The sequence below is a fragment of the Macrobrachium nipponense genome, chromosome 30, assembly GCF_015104395.2.
Source record: "Macrobrachium nipponense isolate FS-2020 chromosome 30, ASM1510439v2, whole genome shotgun sequence".
NCBI classification, from domain to species: domain Eukaryota; kingdom Metazoa; phylum Arthropoda; class Malacostraca; order Decapoda; family Palaemonidae; genus Macrobrachium; species Macrobrachium nipponense.
The window spans coordinates 22641837-22662437 of record NC_087218.1 but is presented as its reverse complement, the minus strand read 5'-3'; the positions used below and the strand labels follow the sequence as shown (position 1 = coordinate 22662437).

The 20601-nt window shown below is 43.8% G+C and overlaps 1 protein-coding gene across 3 annotated transcripts in view; it reads right to left on the bottom strand.

Moving 5' to 3' along the window:
• LOC135202372 (SCY1-like protein 2) overlaps positions 1-20601 on the bottom strand; it is a 152502-nt gene that overhangs the window by 77804 nt on the left and 54097 nt on the right. For all 3 annotated transcript variants that reach the window (XM_064231733.1, XM_064231732.1, XM_064231734.1), the window contains 2 exons: positions 12174-12389; positions 572-688 (listed from right to left, as the gene is read on the bottom strand). In XM_064231733.1, the coding sequence (XP_064087803.1) occupies positions 572-688; positions 12174-12389 (333 nt within the window). The remainder of the gene's footprint in view (positions 1-571; positions 689-12173; positions 12390-20601) is intronic.

Here is a 20601-nt window from a genome sequence, read left to right as displayed (position 1 = left end):
AGTTCACTCAAAAATGTCACTCACACACTAAGCACAAGCATGAACAAGAACCTAATCAACAGGTTGTGCATATAAATTCCAGCATGAGACTCACACTGTGAGTAACAGAGGGACAAGAAATCAAATCATATTTAGTAAGTCAGGATAATTTATTAGTCACCAGATGGGGCTTCAGCCAATTTCTGAATGCCTCAACTAAATCAGAAAAGTAAGATGAATATTTGTGGTGTTATTTTATACCAGGATAACAAACCTCCCAATGTAAATTTGGACTTAACTGATTTTCCTCTTAAAACTAATTGGCAGAGTGCAAACACAAGAGAATAAAATACAACATAAGTTGAGAATCCTGTCTAGGCTATCTCTTGAAGTAAACACTTAGTAATTACACAGTAACTGTCTACAATGATAATACTCTTCCATTAAAGCACATTGAGAAATATGGAAGTTATTTTCTCACAATTATTCCCACTCTTATCAATGCAATAAAGGCTATGAAGTGTGTAATCATAACAGGATAAATCAAAACAAAGACTTACAAAATGAATCAACGTGACAGAATAAAACATACCTTTGATAGTTGTAGTGCATCTGGCCTCAACTGTGGAGTTGCATGTAGTAAAAGGCGAACTTGGTCCCTCAAGCCATCAGGTATAGAATCGAGCTTCAATGAGCTTGTATTTTTCAGCTAAGTTAAAAAAAATACATTATAAGATATTTTTCATGTAAAAAGTTATGCATAATGAAAAGGCTTAGAAAGGAAAATCAGAGAGCAGTTAAACCAGAGAATTGTTAACTATTCTAACTTTATGTGAATGATCTAAAAACTTAATTCAGTGTTGCTTTTATTATTATTATTATAAAGGATTAGTTTATCCAGGCCTCTGAAAGGCTACCACACTACTATTCATAAAATCTAGTTATATTCAACAACAGTCTTTCTGGGCTCAGCTCGTGTCGGCCTATGAAATATCCTTAAGATCATTATTTCTAGGTAAAATTAATCTAAAATTACCAGAGAAAAACAAAATTAAGAAAATGTCAGTAAAACTGACTCGCTCACTCTATAAAAGAAGTGTCGGTATGAGAATATAGGCGAGTGGGATCACTACCACGAGTCATTCACCATTTAGACCTTCCAACATAAAATCCCCACCAGAGAGAGCTGATACTAAAGGGTGATGCGGCCGCTACTACTACTACTACCGACGCCACGGACAGCAGCGCCCCTAGCGGTCATCCTTAATCATTAGCTTCGCATCGCTAGAGTGCTTTTTCCTCTCGTGTTGTTTTTTCGTGGATTTATCTCGTCATTTACGATGGAACGTGCAGCTATTGCATCGGCTAAGTTAAGTGCCTCATAAGTAGTATTTTACAGTTTTTTTAGTCTTCCAGGAACCAGTATTTTCCTTCTTATAGGTCATATACGGTCTCCCGGTTGACTCGTGGCGGCTGTGTGCCGCCTCGTGTTAAGATTTCCCGGTCTCCCATACTGGGACATCTTATACTTATGGGCTTATTATATTTACGTTCATCGTTTATTACATCGTTTTTATAGCTAGGACACAGCCCTTTACCATTTTCTCTTAGTTTGGTATTTAGGGCTATACCGTGTTTCTGGCCCAGCATCCCAGCTCTTGCTCTTCATCGGCTACCGCTGGCTCCGAGTAGTCAACTGTTCTTCGGAACAGCTTGCTTCCTCCTGGGCTTCTTTCTCTTTTGCTAAAAGTGTCTTTTCCCCTCCTTTACTGATGTATTATCAGTGTTATTTAGGGTGTTAGGCTAGCCTAGGTGCTTGTGCCATGTGTTGGTACAGCCTGGTTCACGTGGCCCCTCCATGGTTGTGTTGCTATCGCGGCTTAGGCCACCTGCGATCACGTGTCCCTTAGCACCTTACCCTTCCCCTTCCCTCTACCAGGTATATGGGAGGGGTCTGGGGGATCTCCTTGGTTGCCATGACAACCACAGTAGCCTACCTCCCTCTCCCTCTGAGGAGGCCTGGAGCTCCATCCCAAGCTGGGGTACAGGGCGACCACTTATCTCAGGGTACCGGTTGTTTACCGAGCGGGTAGCTGTAGTGACGGGGAGGGGTAGGCCACCCCCCCTCTCTCTCTCCCGCCGTATTACGCCGGGACCCCCCACCTATTGCCTCAGTCCCACCCTTCCCCTACCGTAACGAACGGAGCCTCCGCTGAAGCCGGGGGCCCCTTTGGTTATAGGTCCGTCTGGCTCCGCCAGTGGGCAGGGTGGACATTACTAGTGGTCTGTTGCTTGCCTACTATATCCTGTTTTCCGCTACCGGAGGAGAGCTCGCTCTTACCCGGCACTCTATGCTGAGTAAGGACGGAAAATTTTTTATTACTTCTTATATTATACGGATATACCTTAATATTACGGTGAATTTGGTTTTTTTTTTGTTTTAATTTAATTTATGTGCTATCTCCGGCGTTCTCCGTCGTGGTTTCATGGCTCCTCACCACTCCTGGTTGGAATCTTTTTCCTGTCTCCAGCGTAGCCTTAGGCAAACTCCAACCGCCTAGTTACCACACGTATTACGGCGGGGCTCTGGTTTAATCTAACTTACATGCTCCGGCATGCAGCGGAGCATTTGTTAGGCTGTAAGTGTGCACCTGATACTCATGTATCTCTCCACTTACAGGCTACCAACTGTCAGGTCCCAGGTTGCAACGCAACGCTCTACGACCCCTGCGCCCATGAGGAGTGTAGGACCCACGCCCCGTGTGCCACCACCCACAATGGACTGATCGTTTGGCACCCGGAGGCTTGCACCATCTGCTACGACCTCGTTAGTCAGCTGTTGGGTGGGGTAAGTCTACTCTTAGACTTTCTTGGTCTTATCAATACTAACACTTAGTTTTTTAAGCTTCGTTCAACCCTATCTCCGCCGTTAGAAGCTTCATATCGCCTTCTCTTTCAGGCTGCCGCCGTGAAGGAAGTCGCCCTGGCAACCCTGAAGGCTTGGGTGGGCGGCTTCGGGAAGAACGCCGCCAAGGGCCAGCCGTATATTCTTGACAAGAAGCTGGCCGTTCAGATCTTCCCCGGCGGCAAGTCGACCGGCTATGTCGACCCCATCTCGGCAGCCCCTCTCATAGCTTCGATCCAGCAGGATTTTTTTGGTGCAAGCAGGCATTCGGTCCGTCCTCCCCACGCAGGAGCCGGTCCCAGATGTGGCCAACCTGGACCTGAACATTGAGCCTATGGCGTTAGGGGCAGAGGATTTGTTGGTTGAGGTAGGTGTGTCGGGCGCCCAAGGTCTTTCCTTGGGTGCTCCTGGATCTTCTTCCCCTGTCCTTTCTTCTGCTTCATTCCAAGGCTTTACGGGATCTGAGATCCCTGCCCGCTCTCCCGCTCTTTCTGTACCCCCGAAGGTGAAGGGACAGAGAGAACAGAAGACTCTCCATAAGACGACTTCTAAGAAGTCGTTGTCTTCTTCAGCTAGGAAGTCTACGACTTCCTACGCTGACGCGGTGAAGGCAAAGCCGAGCTCTTCCTACTCTAAGAGCTCTAGAAGCAAGGCTTCTAAGGAGAAGGCTCGCGCTCCGGCCGAGCCAACGCCTTCTCCCGGCATCTACCGGTATCTACTCCGGTAACTCCTGTTGGGGTGGCGGGACGAGCTCCTTTGATCCACACCTTTTCGGCAGTTGTGATGCAACAAGTGGGAGAGATGGTTGGCTCTCTGGGCTCTAAGTTTGAACAGATGTTTGCGCAGCTGTCAAACACCATCAACCAGTCTGGCCAATCCATTCAAGATCTCTCTAACAGAGTTAAGAGAGCACGAGGACCGTTTTGCTGGACTTAACCAGGCTCCTCAGCCAAGCTCCCCTGTAGCAGGTACTGGTGTTTTGCAGTTACCTCCCTACGAATCCCTACCAGCCTTCTCCATGGATAACCCTTGGAGAGTGGCCGCTTATGCCCCCTTTCAAGGACGGCATGATTCTATCCCGGAGTGTGGAACTCGAAGAATTGAGGACTTCGAGTTCTATCCTCCCGGACTGACTCAGCCTTTCATTGGGTATGCTAGGCTGACCGTTGCTGCTCTCACTAGAAGACAAGATCTCCCGAGAGACTGTGCTGTATAGTAGGGATCACGCACAGCGGGAATGGGTTCACTGCCTGGAGGATTGGGAGTGTACTAACACCAAACTCCAAGCTTTCAAGAGTCCGTTCACTATTTTCGCTACGGAGGAGGAGGCTTCTCTTCCGTTCGCTACCAAAATAGTAGAAGCAACTCTTCAGGCAGTCCTCAAAGACGAGCCCATGCCACAGCTGAGGGAAGCGGAATCTACTTCTCCGCTCTTCCCAGCCTTTGGAGAATTGTGGGAGAACTTGCCTGCCACGTTCTCAATAGGCAAGCTTAAGCCAGACTGCGCAATGGATCAGTTTGGCGAGAAGCTTCCAAGACTGCCTGATACCCTTATTCAGGCAGAGTTTGATGCTCGAACAAGATTTGGGAGGTCCCTTAACTCCCTAATCATTACGGAAATGGCTGCCCTGTCTTACGGCACAGAACCTTTATTCAAGATTCTGGCTAAATCACAGCTTCAGACAGTCCAAGCTGATGCTTTTGACTTCTTCCTAGCTAGAAGAACTGCCGAAAGCATGTCTTGCAGGAGGCAACTATCAGGCATGAGCCTAATAGACTCCTAGCTTCCGCCATGTGGGGTGCGGACCTCTTCCCAGAGGCCTCTGTGAATGAGGTGCACCACGAGGCTGCTAGGCTCAACCAGAGCCTTAGAGCTAGATGGGGCATCTCTTCCAAGAGGAAACAAGAGACCGCCCCTGCTGCTGGTAAGAAGCTAAAGAAGACAGGAAGAAGGTTCCAGCCTTACCAGAAGCAACAGCAGCAACAGCAATTTGTTCAGGCCGTCCCAGTTACACAACAGGGACAGCCGTCTACTTCAAAGCAGATGCAACCCATCCTCCTGTTGTCTCCTCAGAGTCAACCTTCACCTCCTACGCAGTCTCGCCGGCCTTCAATTCAATGTACGAAAGCCAGGCCTACCCAGCCTTTAATAGGTTCTCTAGGGGTAGCAGGGCGAGAGGCCACTTTCGCCAGCGTGGCACAGGAAGAGCTGCAAGAGGTAAACACTTCAGAGGAGGGCGCGGAGGTCAACCCGCCCAACAACAGTGAGGCTCCCCAGGTAGGAGGGAGGCTGTTCCTCTTCCGTCACAGGTGGGGGTTCAGCAAATGGGCACAGAGCATCGTGTCCAAAGGATTGGGTTGGAGTTGGATCAAAGATCCTCCTCCAATCAAATCATTCTATCAGGAACCATCAAAGGAATTGACAGATTATGCGGAGGAACTCCTTCAGAAAGGAGCTATTGCGAGAGTCAAGCATCTAAAATTTCAAGGTCGCTTATTCAGCGTGCCAAAGAAAGGCTCAACAAAAAGAAGGGTAATCTTAGACTTGTCAAAGCTAAACTCTTTCATTCGTTGCGACAAGTTCAAAATGCTCACCATCTCGCAGGTACGGACCTTACTTCCCCGTGGGGCCGTCACAACCTCCATCGATCTTACAGACGCATACTATCATATCCCTATAGCCAGACACTTCCGTCCATTCCTAGGCTTCAAACTAGGACGTTCTCATTCAAAGTGATGCCCTTCGGTCTGAATGTAGCCCCCAGGGTATTCACGAAAGTAGCAGAAGTGGTAGTTCAGCAGTTGAGAACTCAAGGGATAATGGTAGCAGCATACCTCGACGATTGGTTGATCTGGGCACCAACGGTCGAGGAATGTCTCAAAGCCACAAAGAAGGTAGTTCAATTTCTGGAACATCTGGGGTTCCAGATAAACAAAACGAAATCCAGACTCACTCCGGAGTGGCTAGGAATCCAATGGGATTTGTCTTCCCACAATCTGTCAATTCCGGTGGTCAAAAGAAAAGAAATAGCCAAGTCTGTGAAACAATTTCTCAAATGCAAACAAACATCAAGGAGAAACCAGGAAAGAATCCTAGGTTCTCTCCAGTTTGCCTCAGTGACAGACATCCTCCTGAAAGCAAGGCTGAAAGATATAAATCGAGTTTGGCGATCGAGAGCAAACGCCAAATCTCGGGACAAGTTGTCAGTAATCCCACAGATCCTTCGCAATCAGCTCCGTCCATGGACAAAAGTGAAGAACCTTGCCAAATTAGTACCCCTTCAATATCCCCTTCCAGTGTTAACCATTCACACGGATGCCTCCCTGTCCGGATGGGGGGGATATTCTCAATTCAAGCAAGTTCAGGGGACTTGGTCAGTTCAGTTCCGCCAGCTTCACATAAACGTCCTGGAAGCAATGGCAGTATTTCTTACCCTGAAGAGACTCCTTCCCCCGAAGAAGTCTCATCTAAGACTAGTTTTGGACAGTGCAGTGGTAGTACATTGCATCAAACAGAGGAGGGTTCCAAATCCAAACACGTGAATCATGTCATGATAGCCATCTTTGCGCTAGCAGACAAACACAGATGGCATCTGTCCGCCACTCACCTGGCGGGGGTAAGAAATGTGATAGCAGACGCTTTGTCCCGGTCAGTCCCTCTGGAATCAGAATGGTCTCTAGACGATGGTCATTCCAGTGGATATGCCGGAGAGTCAGGTCTCCAAGTGATCTCTTCGCCTCACAAGCGAACCACAAGCTCCCTTGCTATGTGGCCCCCAACCTGGACCCTCTGGCTTATGCCACAGACGCCCTGTCGTTAGATTGGAATCAGTGGAGGAAAATTTATGTTTTTCCTCCAGTGAATCTTCTTTTGAAGGTCTTGAGCAAGCTGAGGACTTTCAAGGGACTAGTAGCACTGATTGCTCCAGACTGGCCAAAAAGCAATCAATGGTATCCTCTGCTTCTGGAATTGGGTCTCTGACCTCAACGGATTCCCAATCCCAAGCTGTCACAATCAGTACAAATGAGGACTGTGTTCGCTTCCTCAGGAATTCTCCAGACCCTAACTTTATGGACTTCATGAAGTTTGCGGCTAACAAAGATGCTAACATTGATCCACAAAACATCCTCTTCCTAGAATCAGATAAAAGAGAGTCAACTATTAGACAATATGACTCAGCTGTTAAAAAATTAGCATCCTTCCTGAAAGAATCGAACACCACAACCATGACAGTTACTTAGCTATATCCTTTTTCAGATCCTTGTTTGAAAAAGGCTAGCTGCTAGCACTATTACTACTCATAAATCGGCTTTGAAGAAAATCTTTAGTTGGGTTTCCAGATAGACCTAACAGATTCTTACTTACATCTATTCTCAAAGCCTGTGCTAGACTTAGACCTTCTCAAAGGCCTACTGCAGTTTCAAGGTTCTTAAATGATGTCCTCAAACTAGCCTCAGATACTGACAACTCGTCTTGCACATTCATAATGCTTCTTAGAAAGACGTTATTTTTATTAAGCCTGGCTTCAGGAGCCAGCATTTCAGAACTGTCGGCTCTATCCAGAGATGCGGGTCATGTGGAATTCCTCCCCTCAGGAGAAGTTCTACTTTCCCCGGATCGTAGCTTTTTAGCTAAAAATGAGGATCCCCTTGCAAGGTGGGCTCCTTGGAAAGTCATCCCACTTCCGCAAGATCCTTCTCTCTGCCCAGTATCAACTTTAAGAGCCTTTCTATCTCGTACATCCTCAAGATCCTCAGGTTCTCTCTTTATGAGAGAAAAAGGTGGCACTTTATCAGTAAAAGGAATCAGACAACAGATCCTTTACTTCATTAAATAAGCCAATCCTGATTCATTTCCAAAAGCACATGACATCAGAGGAGTAGCCACCTCAATTAATTACTTTCAACACATGAACTTTGAGGATCTTAAAAAGTATACTGGATGGAAATCACCGACAGTCTTTAAACGTCATTATCTAAAGTCCTTGGAATCTTTAAAATTTTCTGCAGTAGCAGCGGGAAACATTGTTTCTCCTGATACTGCATAGTAGTTGTAGTATAGATCCAGGTCTCCTTTCTACCTATCTCGTCCAACATGCCTCACCCTATTGCCATGCTACTCGGAATACTCTAGCCTTAGCCGCTAGAATCATATTGGTGGATTGTCCCTTATTTTTTTGCTAGGGACATCCACGTTATGTACATATAATGTACTTCAGTGTTTCTACCCTTATTTTTATGCTAGGGTAGAACACAATGTGTTTGTATATTTTGTAAATATCTTAATTAAGTGAATCATTCTTTATTATTTTGCCATTACATTATTATGTGTTACTATGTTTAATATAAGTTAATTTTTAAGTACTTTATACTGATTGCTTTCTTTATCATACCATTGTATTAGGATAAGTTAGCTTTAAGTACTTTGTTTGTATACTGTAATGTCCCTGATTCACTTATATTATATATCTCTTTTTTACTATTGGGTTTCATTTGTCCTTATTCCCATCTTGTCTGTTTCTCTGGTACAATTTCATAGGCCGACACGAGCTGAGCCCAGAAAAGGGATTTTGACGTAGGAAAAATCTATTTCTGGGTGATTGGCTCGTGTCGCCCTATGAAACCCACCCTGTTTTCTTTTACCCACCCTGCAGGACAAGATGTTCATAGATTAAGGATGACCGCTAGGGGCGCTGCTGTCCGTGGCGTCGGTAGTAGTAGTAGTAGCGGCCGCATCACCCTTTAGTATCAGCTCTCTCTGGTGGGGATTTTATGTTGGAAGGTCTAAATGGTGAATGACTCGTGGTAGTGATCCCACTCGCCTATATTCTCATACCGACACTTCTTTTATAGAGTGAGCGAGTCAGTTTTACTGACATTTTCTTAATTTTGTTTTTCTCTGGTAATTTTAGATTAATTTTACCTTGAAATAATGATCTTAAGGATATTTCATAGGGCGACACGAGGCAATCACCCAGAAATAGATTTTTTCTACGTCAAAATCCCTTTTTTGGTTGAAATTTTATAATTATGTCCCACAACTAACAAAATTCATTCTTGAAATCTTGACTTGTCTGGTAATCTTAAACAGAGTTCAACTAGTACCTAATTCCATAGTGGCATCAAGTAAGACTGCCCTAATGTTGGTTATCTCCTTCCCACATTGTCTGATTTGTATCTAAAAGAAAAATAACAAATTTTTAATCAATATGATAATTCTATAATAAAAAGTTTCACATATACTTACCAAACAATTACATAGCTGTAAGCTTCCTTACCTGGCAGTCGAAAAATGACATTTTGATGTTAAAATAAGATTTTAATTATACAGTACTTACCCAGTATTTATATAGCTAAGAGTTTCACTTGTCGGCAGTTAAAATCCCGAAATTCGCGGGTCGTGCTGATTTTCTCTTTTCTTTTGGCTAGGTAACAGTGCCCTACTCACTTTCGAAGCAAGAGAGGCACTACTTGGCAAAGAGCTCAGTTTGTTTATGCCTTACAAAATAAATCCATGCTAAGGGATGGAAGGTGGTATCCAATTATATAAGTATAAGTATAATTATAACTTTATTTTATCATAAAAATGTCATTTTTAATTATACAACTTCCCGGTAATTATATAGCTGATTTCCATATTGCGGAAAGGAGGGAAGAATGGATATTTCTACCTCAGTTTCTTTAAAAAGAACATAGATCGAGAATAGAAAAAACTTTGCCAGCATTAATTGAAATGTTTGTTGATTCCTTACCTGATAAGAGAGTTGTAGCAGGAAAATACTGCCTTTGGTTGACACTCATCCTATCATGTAACGGTGTGGCAGTAAAGCCATGTAGATAAGGATCAAAATAATTGCCCCTTCCCAGGGCTCAGTACCAACAGATCACCAGAAAAATATTGTTACCTATAAGCAAAACAAAAACTAAATATCCACCACCACTCTACCAAAGGACTGGAGGGTACCCCAGGTACTTCGTACCACCAGGCTTTCAATAACAAACATCACACCTTTTGTCAAAGAGAATAAGAATTTCAGGAAGGGTTGCTTCCTACACTTCCTTTCCTAACACCACACCAGCCGCAAGAAAAGGACCCAGGGTACTGCAGTCTTCATACAATGTCTCAACATCACACAGATAATGCTATGCAACATAAATTTGCATTTCCAAAACATAGAATTAATAATAGTCGTAGGAAATAAATTTCTCTTAAATGCCAAACAAGTGGCTACTGCCCTAATTTCATAAGCTTTACCCTTGCAGACCAGGAGAACGTCTTCCTCAACTGGAGATTGTGCTTCTCGGATGATGTCTCTTACGAAGAATGCTAGAGCATTCTTAGATAACGGTCTGGAGGGGTTTTTGACAGAACACCAAAGACTGCCGAAACCTCCGAGAAAGGAGGTCCTTCCCATCACGCTGAGGAGAAGAAGCCCTACTTCAATGAGAGACACGTCCACGTCAGCGACAAACAACAGCCTCCCATCCGACACTACCATGTCCGTGAGAATGATGAACAGGCAAAGCTGCAGGCTCTGGAGGAGGAAAACTCTGGAAGGTCCTAGATCAGTAACCTGAAAGGGAAGAACCTTCGACTTCTTAATCGAAACCTTCTCATCCTTACAACAAACTTGAACTGGCCAAGGAGATGGAGAACTAGCCTGAGAACTCTGATGAGAGGGAAGATCATCACAAACTGGAACACGTCCACGAATGTGGAGGAGGGAGACACGTCCGTGCTGGTTAGATGACGAAACACCTCTCTCACTCTCAGAAGAAGAAGCAACAAAGTCCTGAGTCCTCCAATGTCTGACTCAAGAATGAAGGAGAGGACTATAAGGCGATGGAGAAGGGAAAGGAGCTCTTGGCCTACGATGCTTCTTGCTAGAAACTCTGGAATATCTCTTGCTAAACACAGAGTCCAGCCAATCAATCATTGCTTCAAAGAATGCCTCCAAAGGGTTGACAATCAACTGCGATGACGTCATGGACAAGGGTGGGAGTGACGTCACAGCAACAGGCAAAGGGAGTGACGTCACTGAGGCTGACATCTCAGGCGGGGAGGCTGCTGGGAGTGACGTCACGGCATCCAGACTGCCAGCCCAAGTCCATGGCCTCACTGACGGCAAGATAAGGGGCAACCCAGGATACGCCACAGTTGTAGAAGGTGTCCCACTAGGCAGCAGCACACGCAAGCCAAAGTATTGGAGACCAGAAGGAGAGATCACCGAAGGGAGGGGGGGAACTGAAGCGGGAAGGCAAGCAGCCACAAAATGCGACAAAGGTCTTCCAAGGAGGGGGTATCCCAAAGACCTAGGGATGCCTACACTGCCACTATCATGTGCCAATTTGAATCTGAAACAAAAGAGCAAGATGGTGCAGCCTCTTCTCTTCTGGGAGGACGATTACCTTCTGCAAGAGAGGAGGCAACATTACATATACGTACACCAAATCACCCTGCGCAACTGATGATACTTCCAAAGACGAATCAATGGAAGAATAGGAAGGAGACAGGGTTTCAATGGAAGACATAGTAGAAGGAAAAGTTCTGGAAGAAGGGGAAGCAGCAGTGTCCACTTGGGAAGGCATGAAGGACAAGTAGCCATCCTACAGGACTCTCTTCTTGTATAAACTTTTTCACTATGACACAGACCAGGAACAACATTCCAGGCAAGGGTTAGTGATGTTACAAAACTTGGAACAGCACCTACTGCAAGTGGAATGGGGGTCAGTCAAAGCAGCCAAAAAATTCAAACGGGGAAAACCTTAGACTCCCAGACACGCGGGTTGACGGGTCCTAGACTTCTTGGCTGGATCCATAATAACACAAAGACACACACTCAAATCACAAAGAAATCATGGGCTAAACAAAGAAACCAGTTTGGGAAGGAGGAATGCAAAAGCGAGCATCTACACTCCAAGGCGGTTGAAGAAAGACTGATATGTAATGGAGTTCTGATGTGGCTGGTGACCAGCCTCCCCCTCGTATACTCATGAGTTCCCAAATGCCACAGAATCCTTGACTTACAGTCTTTGATTGTTTTTAACCAGTTTCCAGCTGGCGCTAGATTATCTTATCCTATGTTAAGACCGAAGGTTGGTTCCGCACATGACAAAATAAAAAAAATATATATTTCATAATTTTTCATAAACTCACTTGATGGTGCCAGCATTTTAACTTACTTAAGATTTAACCTGGCAAACATACAGGAGAAAAGGAATTAATTTCTTAACAATAACTGTCTGGTAACCAAAGACAAAATTACCTCTAAATTGTTTCAATACTTACTTCACAACAATTCCTCTTGAAAGTTCCAAAATCCTGATTGTTATGAAATATGGGTCTTCCTTCATTAAATACTGCATAAATTATGACACCAAGAGGGAACATATCAGCTGCTGTGTCAAGGGTATGAGTCAAGGCATACTCCGGGGCTAGGTAATCCAAATGTGGCTGGCAATTAGTGTGTGCATTTGCATCATATTCTTCAAATGGCCAGAATGGCTGGAAAAAGATAAAAACATAAACTTCACACTGAATAACACGTATCTCACAATATCAAACAGGCTGATTCAATATCATCTACTGAACATAAAAATGTTCATAATCTTATAATAACCCTAACTGCAAATTAGTGACTGAAAACAACACAATGATAGACTATATGTCTCCAACAAATCTGAGCACAAAATATTGAGTACATAAATGCTTTTGAAATATGATAAAACCTACAAATTGTATCATTAAAAAATCCTCATAGTAGCACGAGTCTTCAAATGGAGAAACAAATCCACAGTTATGTAAATGTACATATATTTCAGTTTAAAAACAGCAAAGATAGCTTTCAGGAATCTGTACGGTTCCCCTTATCAATCTCTTGCTAAACACAGAGTCCAGATTGATAAGGGGAACCGTACAGATTCCCGAAAGCTATCTTTGCTGTTTTTAAACTGAAATATATGTACATTTACATAACTGTGGATTTGTTTCTCCAATTGTATCATTATAAAAACTTTGAAAAAGACAAGAATAGAGAGCACAAAATTCTAATAAAATAAATAAAAAACTAGATCACTAACATGTATTTTCATTAAATACATTATTTTAATGATAAAATTATGCCTCATATATACTTACTAAGTAATTACATAGCAATGGTTTCAACTAACACGGCAGCTTAAATTTTTAAAAATCGTGGTAGTGCTTCCATTGTTTTCGTGTAAGTGACTGGCACCACCCATTGTCAGGGAACAATAGGTACAACAAAGCTGAAGAACTCAATTCGTTCCAGCCCTTTCGTCCATGAGAGGGGAGAAGGGAGAGCTCAGATCTATAATTACTTGGAAGGTATATATGAAACTTAATTTCATCATGAGAATGGAATTTTTATTATGAAATTAATATTAATAATACTTACCTACATAATTTATTTAGCCCTAAATCCCCAAAAACGGCACCAAAATTTACCACATTGGCAACCCTGTTACCTCCTATTCTGTCTGCCAGTTGGCAACATTGTCGTTGACAGTTACAAAACCTTCCCTTGAAAATCAGTTGTGATAGGCGAATCCTGGGGTAGTATGGGTGGGACTAGATAAATTATACAGGTAATTATTATTAATATATTAATTTTATAAAAAAATTCCATATTAATAAACATTACCTTAATATAATTTATCTAGCCCGATTAACCACATTGAAAAGGAGAAGGGAATCTGAGTACAATTTCCCTTTCGGGCAGAATAGGACAAAAAAAATCAAAGAAATATATATCATAGGCAGTTAAAAACTCAACCCGAGGTCCAAGATACTAAGAACTCAAAGTCTCCTACCATAATGCCGCCGAACTGCGGTAGTAAAGGACAAGGAGTAAGTGCATAGTCAGTCTGTCTGTACTAAAGTCAGGTGACCGACCAGGTGACCAGTCAGACGAAATGAGGACAGCAAGGGTGCACCCTGATGACTTTATCAAGCACTACAATGACACCTGCTCTCTCACAAATGTCTGGCAATCTCTCACGAATGTCTGGCACCAAGAGAGAGGAGCGGGTATTGACAACTCTTTCCCTGAAGGATGAGTCCCTGGACTGCCTGGGCGATTCAAAGCTAAGCAAACATTGGGGGTGTATCAACGCAACCCAACGTCGCCAGCTGCGATATCGGCTCATGAGCAACTCCTGACTCGAGCTTTCTGGTGCTAAGAGAAAGGAGCCAGGAGCAAAAAGGCGACTCAGTCCCAAAGGACGAGTGCCGGCAGTCCAACCTAGTCTCATGTTAAACGATCATCGGAGGGTGTATCAACGTAACGACTTCGTCAACAAGAAACTCAGGGCTACGTAAAACAGGAAGACTACCTAATTCTCCTGTCTGACGACCTGTCCTGCCATCACCAATGGGCCCAAAGAACGAAGGTCACCTAGAACTAGAGAAATATCCCTCAAGTAAAAAGAGGCAAAAACAGAATTAGAACGCCAAGTCGCCGCCTCAAGCACCTTGGCGACTGAGACGTTCTTCATAAAAGCTACTGATGTAGCAACTGCTCTAATACTGTGTGCTCTCGGCGTCTGGTCTTCACAGGCAGCTGAGCCACCAGTTTTAACGATCAGATCTCTGAGAAAAAAGGATACACCATTCTTTGATATAGGTCTCTTGACATTTTGGGGTGAAACAAACAGATGACGGGGACGACCCTGAATGTCCTTCATGCGGCGTAAATAGCATGAAAGTGCCCTAACAGGGCAAAGAACTAATTCCTCATTTAAATTAATGACAAAGTCAACCAGCGACTTCAGCATGAAAGACCTGGGAATGGGATTATCAGACGATTCAGTCTTTGCAACAATTTCAGGAAGGTATGACAAAATCATGTCTTGTCCAGATCTGGCAACCAGAAAAGAGAGTGCTAGCAGTTCACCCACCCTCTTGGCTGTAGCCAGCGAGACAAGGAAGAGTGTCTTAGAAGAGAGGTCCCTAAATTCGGCAGTATTCAGAGACTCAAACGGAGGGAATCTTAAGGCTTGAAGGACTATGTTAACGTCCCATGTCGGAGGAGAACACTGCGGACTGGGTCGAGATAGGGAAAAGGATCGAAGTAAATCTCTAATGACATAGATGAAGAGATCTCAGGGAGCCTTGCCTTAAAAACATAGGAAAGCATCGACCTATAACCCTTAATGCACGAAGGTGATAGGGCCCTGTCATGATGTAAATAAACTAAAAACTCTGCTACTTTCGGTAAGGAAGGTCTAGAAATTGAATGTCCTTGAGACTTACACCAACGTCCGTAAACCGACCATTTAGCCTGATAATTTACTCTGGTTGATTGCCGTCTGGTAAGAGCTAACTGTCACGCCACTCTAGAGGAGAACCCTTCGTGCTTGGAGAACCTCCTGACAGTCTCCAGGCATGAAGATGAAGCATGTGGAGCCTCTGATGGAACCGATGAAAATGGGGTTGTTTGAGAAGATCTGGTCTTTCTGGCAGATGAATGGGGGGCTCCACCAGTGCTTCCAGTAGGTCGGGAAACCACTCCTTCTGTGTCCAGAAGGGGGCGATCAAGGTGAGATCCAGACGCTTAGTTGCCCTCACTTTGTTGAGGACTGACCTCACCAGAGAGAACGGAGGAAATGCATAGGCTTGAAGTCCCTCCCAGTCCTGCAAAAGAGCGTCTGTCCCAGCACTCTGAGGAGTCTAGTAAGGGGCGAAGAATATCTGGCACCGAAAATTCAGTGGGGTGGCAAAAAGATCGACTGTGACAGGCCACTTCTTCCTGAGGCTGTCAAAGACTTCCTGGCAAAGTGTCCAAAAGGAGAAGAGGACAACAGACGGGCTCTCTAAATCTACGATAGTGGAGGGTAACTGCTACAAATACAGGTTACACCTTAGAGAAACAAGAAAAGCCTGCATTGAAGCAGCAAGCTTGTTCTGATGTACAGAAGCGATTGAAATGGATGAGCAGAATTTCTCAAAAAGAGGAGCATCAGGAGGAACAAACCCGGAGTCCTTGATATACATTAAAGGCCCTCCGAGGACCCACATATTGAAGGATTGAGCTTCTTGTAAGGAGCTCATAACAGACTCCATGGCAAAAAAATCTTCGATTGAGACAGAGACCGAAGCCTTAGAAAGCAAGGCTTGACCCGAAAGTCGGACAAAATCAGGATTTGGTTAAGGGGTCGGGAGAATGAAGTATCATCCGCCACCTGATAAACTCCTCTCCAGTGTCGTAGAAGAGAAGAGAGCTTCCTCTTCCCTTCCCCGATCACCTTCGAAAGTTTAGTGGCAACGTCCGCTCTCTACTCTCGCGAACCTCTGAGCAAAGAGAAAACATAAAAATTCCCGCGACCAGGAAGGACCATCAAGAAAAATCCCTTCAGTAATACAACGAGGCGGAGGCTGCTTCTGCTCTTTAGGCCTCACCTGAGGAAGAAAACTCGAAATTAAATCAAAAAGGTTCTTGAACTCTACATCATGACCTCCATTCAAGGAAACATCAATATCACACGAATCCGCGTCATCATCATCATCGTCAGATCCTAACTGAGAAACTTCCCCTGAAGTAAGATCCTGACGAGTAGCTGTCTTAGGCCTGACACTAATACCCCTCCTCCCTTCTCCTAAATAAGCGCCCTTTGGCACTGTTACGGGACTAACAGGGGACACACTGGGTAAAGAATCGTCAGGCACCTGCCTGGACCGGATCCCCCCTAGGCCTATGCCACGACGGGATTCACAAGCCGGGGTATCTGTCGCACCGTTACCCATGGTGCTGTCGACAGGTACCTGACGAGGAGCTGAAAATGAATCTAAAAGTGTGTTAGACATTCTAGTAAAGGCTTCTTCAAAATTCTCTGACAGCTTGTTAAACTTAGCTGAAATGTCTCTATCTAAAGTATGCTGTAATTTTTTAGAATTCTGTTTCCAGCTAGTTTCCATTGCCAAAATCTTTGAATCTACATCAGAAACAACTTCACTATTTACTGGTTGTACCGGAGGCAAAGCATTAATTAATTCGGAATCGGAATCGTACGATACCGAAACCGAAGAACCAGAACCATGAGCGCCCAAGTCAAAGAAATCATTGGATACAGTTCTAGCTTCCGATTTCTTTTTCTCCTTAACCGATCTTTTACACTGCAAGATTCTTTGGTGTTTCATATAAGCAATCATATCCTCGTCAGACCAGGGCTTACATAAGTCGCAACGAGAAGTCAAGTCACAAACCTGTCCACGACAAGAGCGACAAATGTCATGGGGTTCATACTCCCTGCTACTCATCCTTGTCCCACAAGCCAGGAAGTCCCTGAAGTTGCTGGCAGAAGGAAGCATCACATTATCTTGGCAATCCATTGTAGAGTTGGACAGGTCAGTAATTCCGGGTCGCCCAAAAGTTCGTAATATAAGATAAGTACCACAATAGAAATAAAAGTTAATTCACTATTTCGTGGCTGTAATACGTGAGTGGTAATTAACATAAAGTCTCATTAACAAATAATGAGAGCTTTAAAGGCACAAAAAGGTTTTAGGAAATTTATAAAGAGCGGCCGTGATGTAAACAGCACGGGCGCTCGTTAACAACTGATTTTCAGGGAAGGTTTTGTAACTGTCAACAGAAGCGTTGCCAACTGGCCGACAGAACAGGAGGTAACAGGGTTGCCAATGTGGTAAATTTTGGTGCGGTTTTGGGGGATTTAGGGCTAGATAAATTATATTAAGGTAATGTTTATTAATATCCATTTTCCATCCTGAATTTTGTCTTCCGAACCAAGAAATTCAAAGCACTGACAACAAGGACAAGCACCAACCCCCCGTTGACTTGGGGACCACAAACAGACACAGACAGTTGTAAAAACCCTCTGAGTTGACATCCTCGACCACCTCTACAACTCTCCTCCATAGAACCGAATACTTCTCTGAGCCTAATGAGTAGGCTGTCAATATGATGGGCGTGGAGGCTAGGGGAGGGTTTTCCCTGAATGAGATGGGGTAGCCCTCTCACAGAACCTTTATAATCCCTTTGTCCTGCTCCTCTGACTTTCCATTTCTCCCAGAAATTAAGGTCTGCCCCCTACTGGTGCACAGAGGACTGGGTCTTCACTTCCGGGAGGAAGGTTTGGTGATCTTCTCAATTTTCCTAGCCAAGAAACACACATTCAATTGAGGTCTTGACTGAAACCTCAGTCTGCTCCCATGAAAGGGCTGCTATTGGAGTGGGGAGACTAACTTGATGCCAAACGAGGCCGACTCTTTAGGTTGCTTACCTGTCTGTGCCAATTTTCTTGGTGAGGGCTCCAATTGTCCAATCTAAAAAGGTAAAAACTTCGAAGACTTTAAAAATATTTCTAACCAGATGATCTAGTTCTGTTGACAAGAACATAATATTCAGCAATAAGAAGGTTGATCTACATGATGAATCAATGAGACTTTAAAAGTCCCCCCAGGAGGAGGCAGTGACTCCCGAAGGAGCAGCTTTTCCGGTGGTGTAAAATAGTTACCTCCTATGGGAAAGCCGAGAGGAAGGATAACAGAAAATGGGATTTGCCTTGTTCTCTCTTCTGCGAGATTCAAAATCCAACTTAATTCAAGGCTTTTTTTGAAGAATAAGAGGAAAGAACCATCTTGGGAACCCTAGAACTATTGTTAGGCTAGTTCCATCATGAAGGTCGAGACAGAGGAGGCCAGGCCAGCTAGAGTAAAAAAAGGTTGGAAAGCTTACTGAAAAGTACTTACAAAGGAATGAGCATTCTGCAGGAGCAGGTTCCTGGTCTAAATCTTCATTGTCCATAAGACTGGGGAGAGAGACAAATCCGAAGGTCCCTTAGCTACAGTAAGTGCTTTCTGGAGAAGGCCCAAAATGTCACTAAGTTGGCGTTGAATTGGCACCAGAGAAGGATCATGTAAAGCAGGCACAGGAGGACCAGAAGCAGGCAGCTGAAGAGATGGCTCCGGGTCCACAGAAGATGGCACCAGGCACCCTCCGCTTAAGAGTTGACTTGGGGAAGCAGATAGGAACTCGTGAAATGACAGACACTTGTGCAAACTAGAAAATGCTAAATACTAGCACTCTACAGCAGGGTGCCCTGGAGAAAAGTGCTCTGGACTGTCCCAGGTTCTGCAGGAAGGCTGGGGGCTGCAAACAGGAATTTTGAACCGCTTACAGGGCAATGGAGAAGAGCAGCCATCATCAGCTGCATGCCTCTTCAAAGGCCAAGATCACTCAGAAAGCACCACCAGCACCTCTTGTCAGGGCTAGAATCCTCAGAACCATGCAATAACTGATGTACATACACATGGATGCCTTTCCAACAGATGTCCATTGAAGCCTGAGATCAATCAACAGGCTTGACTGAAGGGGTGACTACCCGAAAGGTAAACCCCACCGACCTCTCTTGGACCTCCAGTATGCCTCCTCCCAGGTTTAGTGGAGTACAACAGGGACCTTCATCTAGGAGAATCAGCGGGACGAGTAGCCACCTTCTCCATTAACACTGCACTATCACTGGACACTACGTATTTGCACAAACTTTGTCCATTGAGACTTTAGAGATTTCTGGCCAAATCTGGATTCAAAACTGGCAATGGGATTGGGCTTGAAAGCATGGGAGCCAGGGAAAGGAGTAGGTAGTACAGTAGGAGGGGTGGTGATGGGAGATAAGACAGGCACAAAAGATATAATAGGCACATTAACGGCCATAACAGACCTAGGTGTAGACTCTATGCTAACTTTCAGCTCCAGAAGCCACCTTTCTCTTCCTGTCTCTTTCAGGTTTGTCCAAATGTGACTTTAAAATCTTCTATTTTCTCTCATCCCAGTCCCTGCATTCATAATAAGTCAAAGCTATCAGGCACACTTTGTCCCCTACAATTAGTGCAAATGGTATGGGAATCATAAGAGGCCTTAGTCAGTCTTGTCTTGCAGCCTTCACTGCAATAACAAATACTACAAGACCTAAAGTCACATAATACGGTGAAAAGAAGTCTCAATTCAGTGAAAACAGATCTGAAAAAACCTAAACTAATGCTAAATAGCACGAAGGCTACCAAAGGTAAGAATACTTCACCAGTCTTGGAGAAAATATCAACTAGTAATTAGTGTATTTTGATGTTATTTTCATGACTAAATACATTTTTGTGGTACAAAAATGATTTATTCATTTTCAAATATTAATACTGATTAATACTGTATATTAGTAAGTTTAAAATTAAATCATATCAAATAATAAAAATAACAATTCTCTCTCTCTCTCTCTCTCTCTCTCAGAGATCAGAGATGTACGTTTTTTGTATGTAAAATAAATTATATACTAATTTTCAAAAATTAATATTGTAAGCAACAATAATATCAATTCATAAAAGAAAATATTGTGGTAAATCAGTAAGATTAAATTAGTTTATGAATTTTAAAAATTTATGTCGAATGAAGGAAAATCCATTCTACCCCGCATCTTTCTTTTCAACTCCTGGCACTAAGCTGAGGTCCAGAGCTGTCAAATATGTCAAATAATGTGACAGGAGTGGAAGTGTGTTGCCAACTAAGTTCATGTAATTTCTCTCTCTCTCTCTCTCTCTCTCTCTCTCTCTCTCTCTCTCTCTCTCTCTCTCTGTTATAGGCTTTATATATATATATTTTTAATGATAAAATGTTAAAAATGACATTGAAATTATATCAATAATATAAGATTAATAGAGTCATAGATAGTAATTTAAGGTATATTTG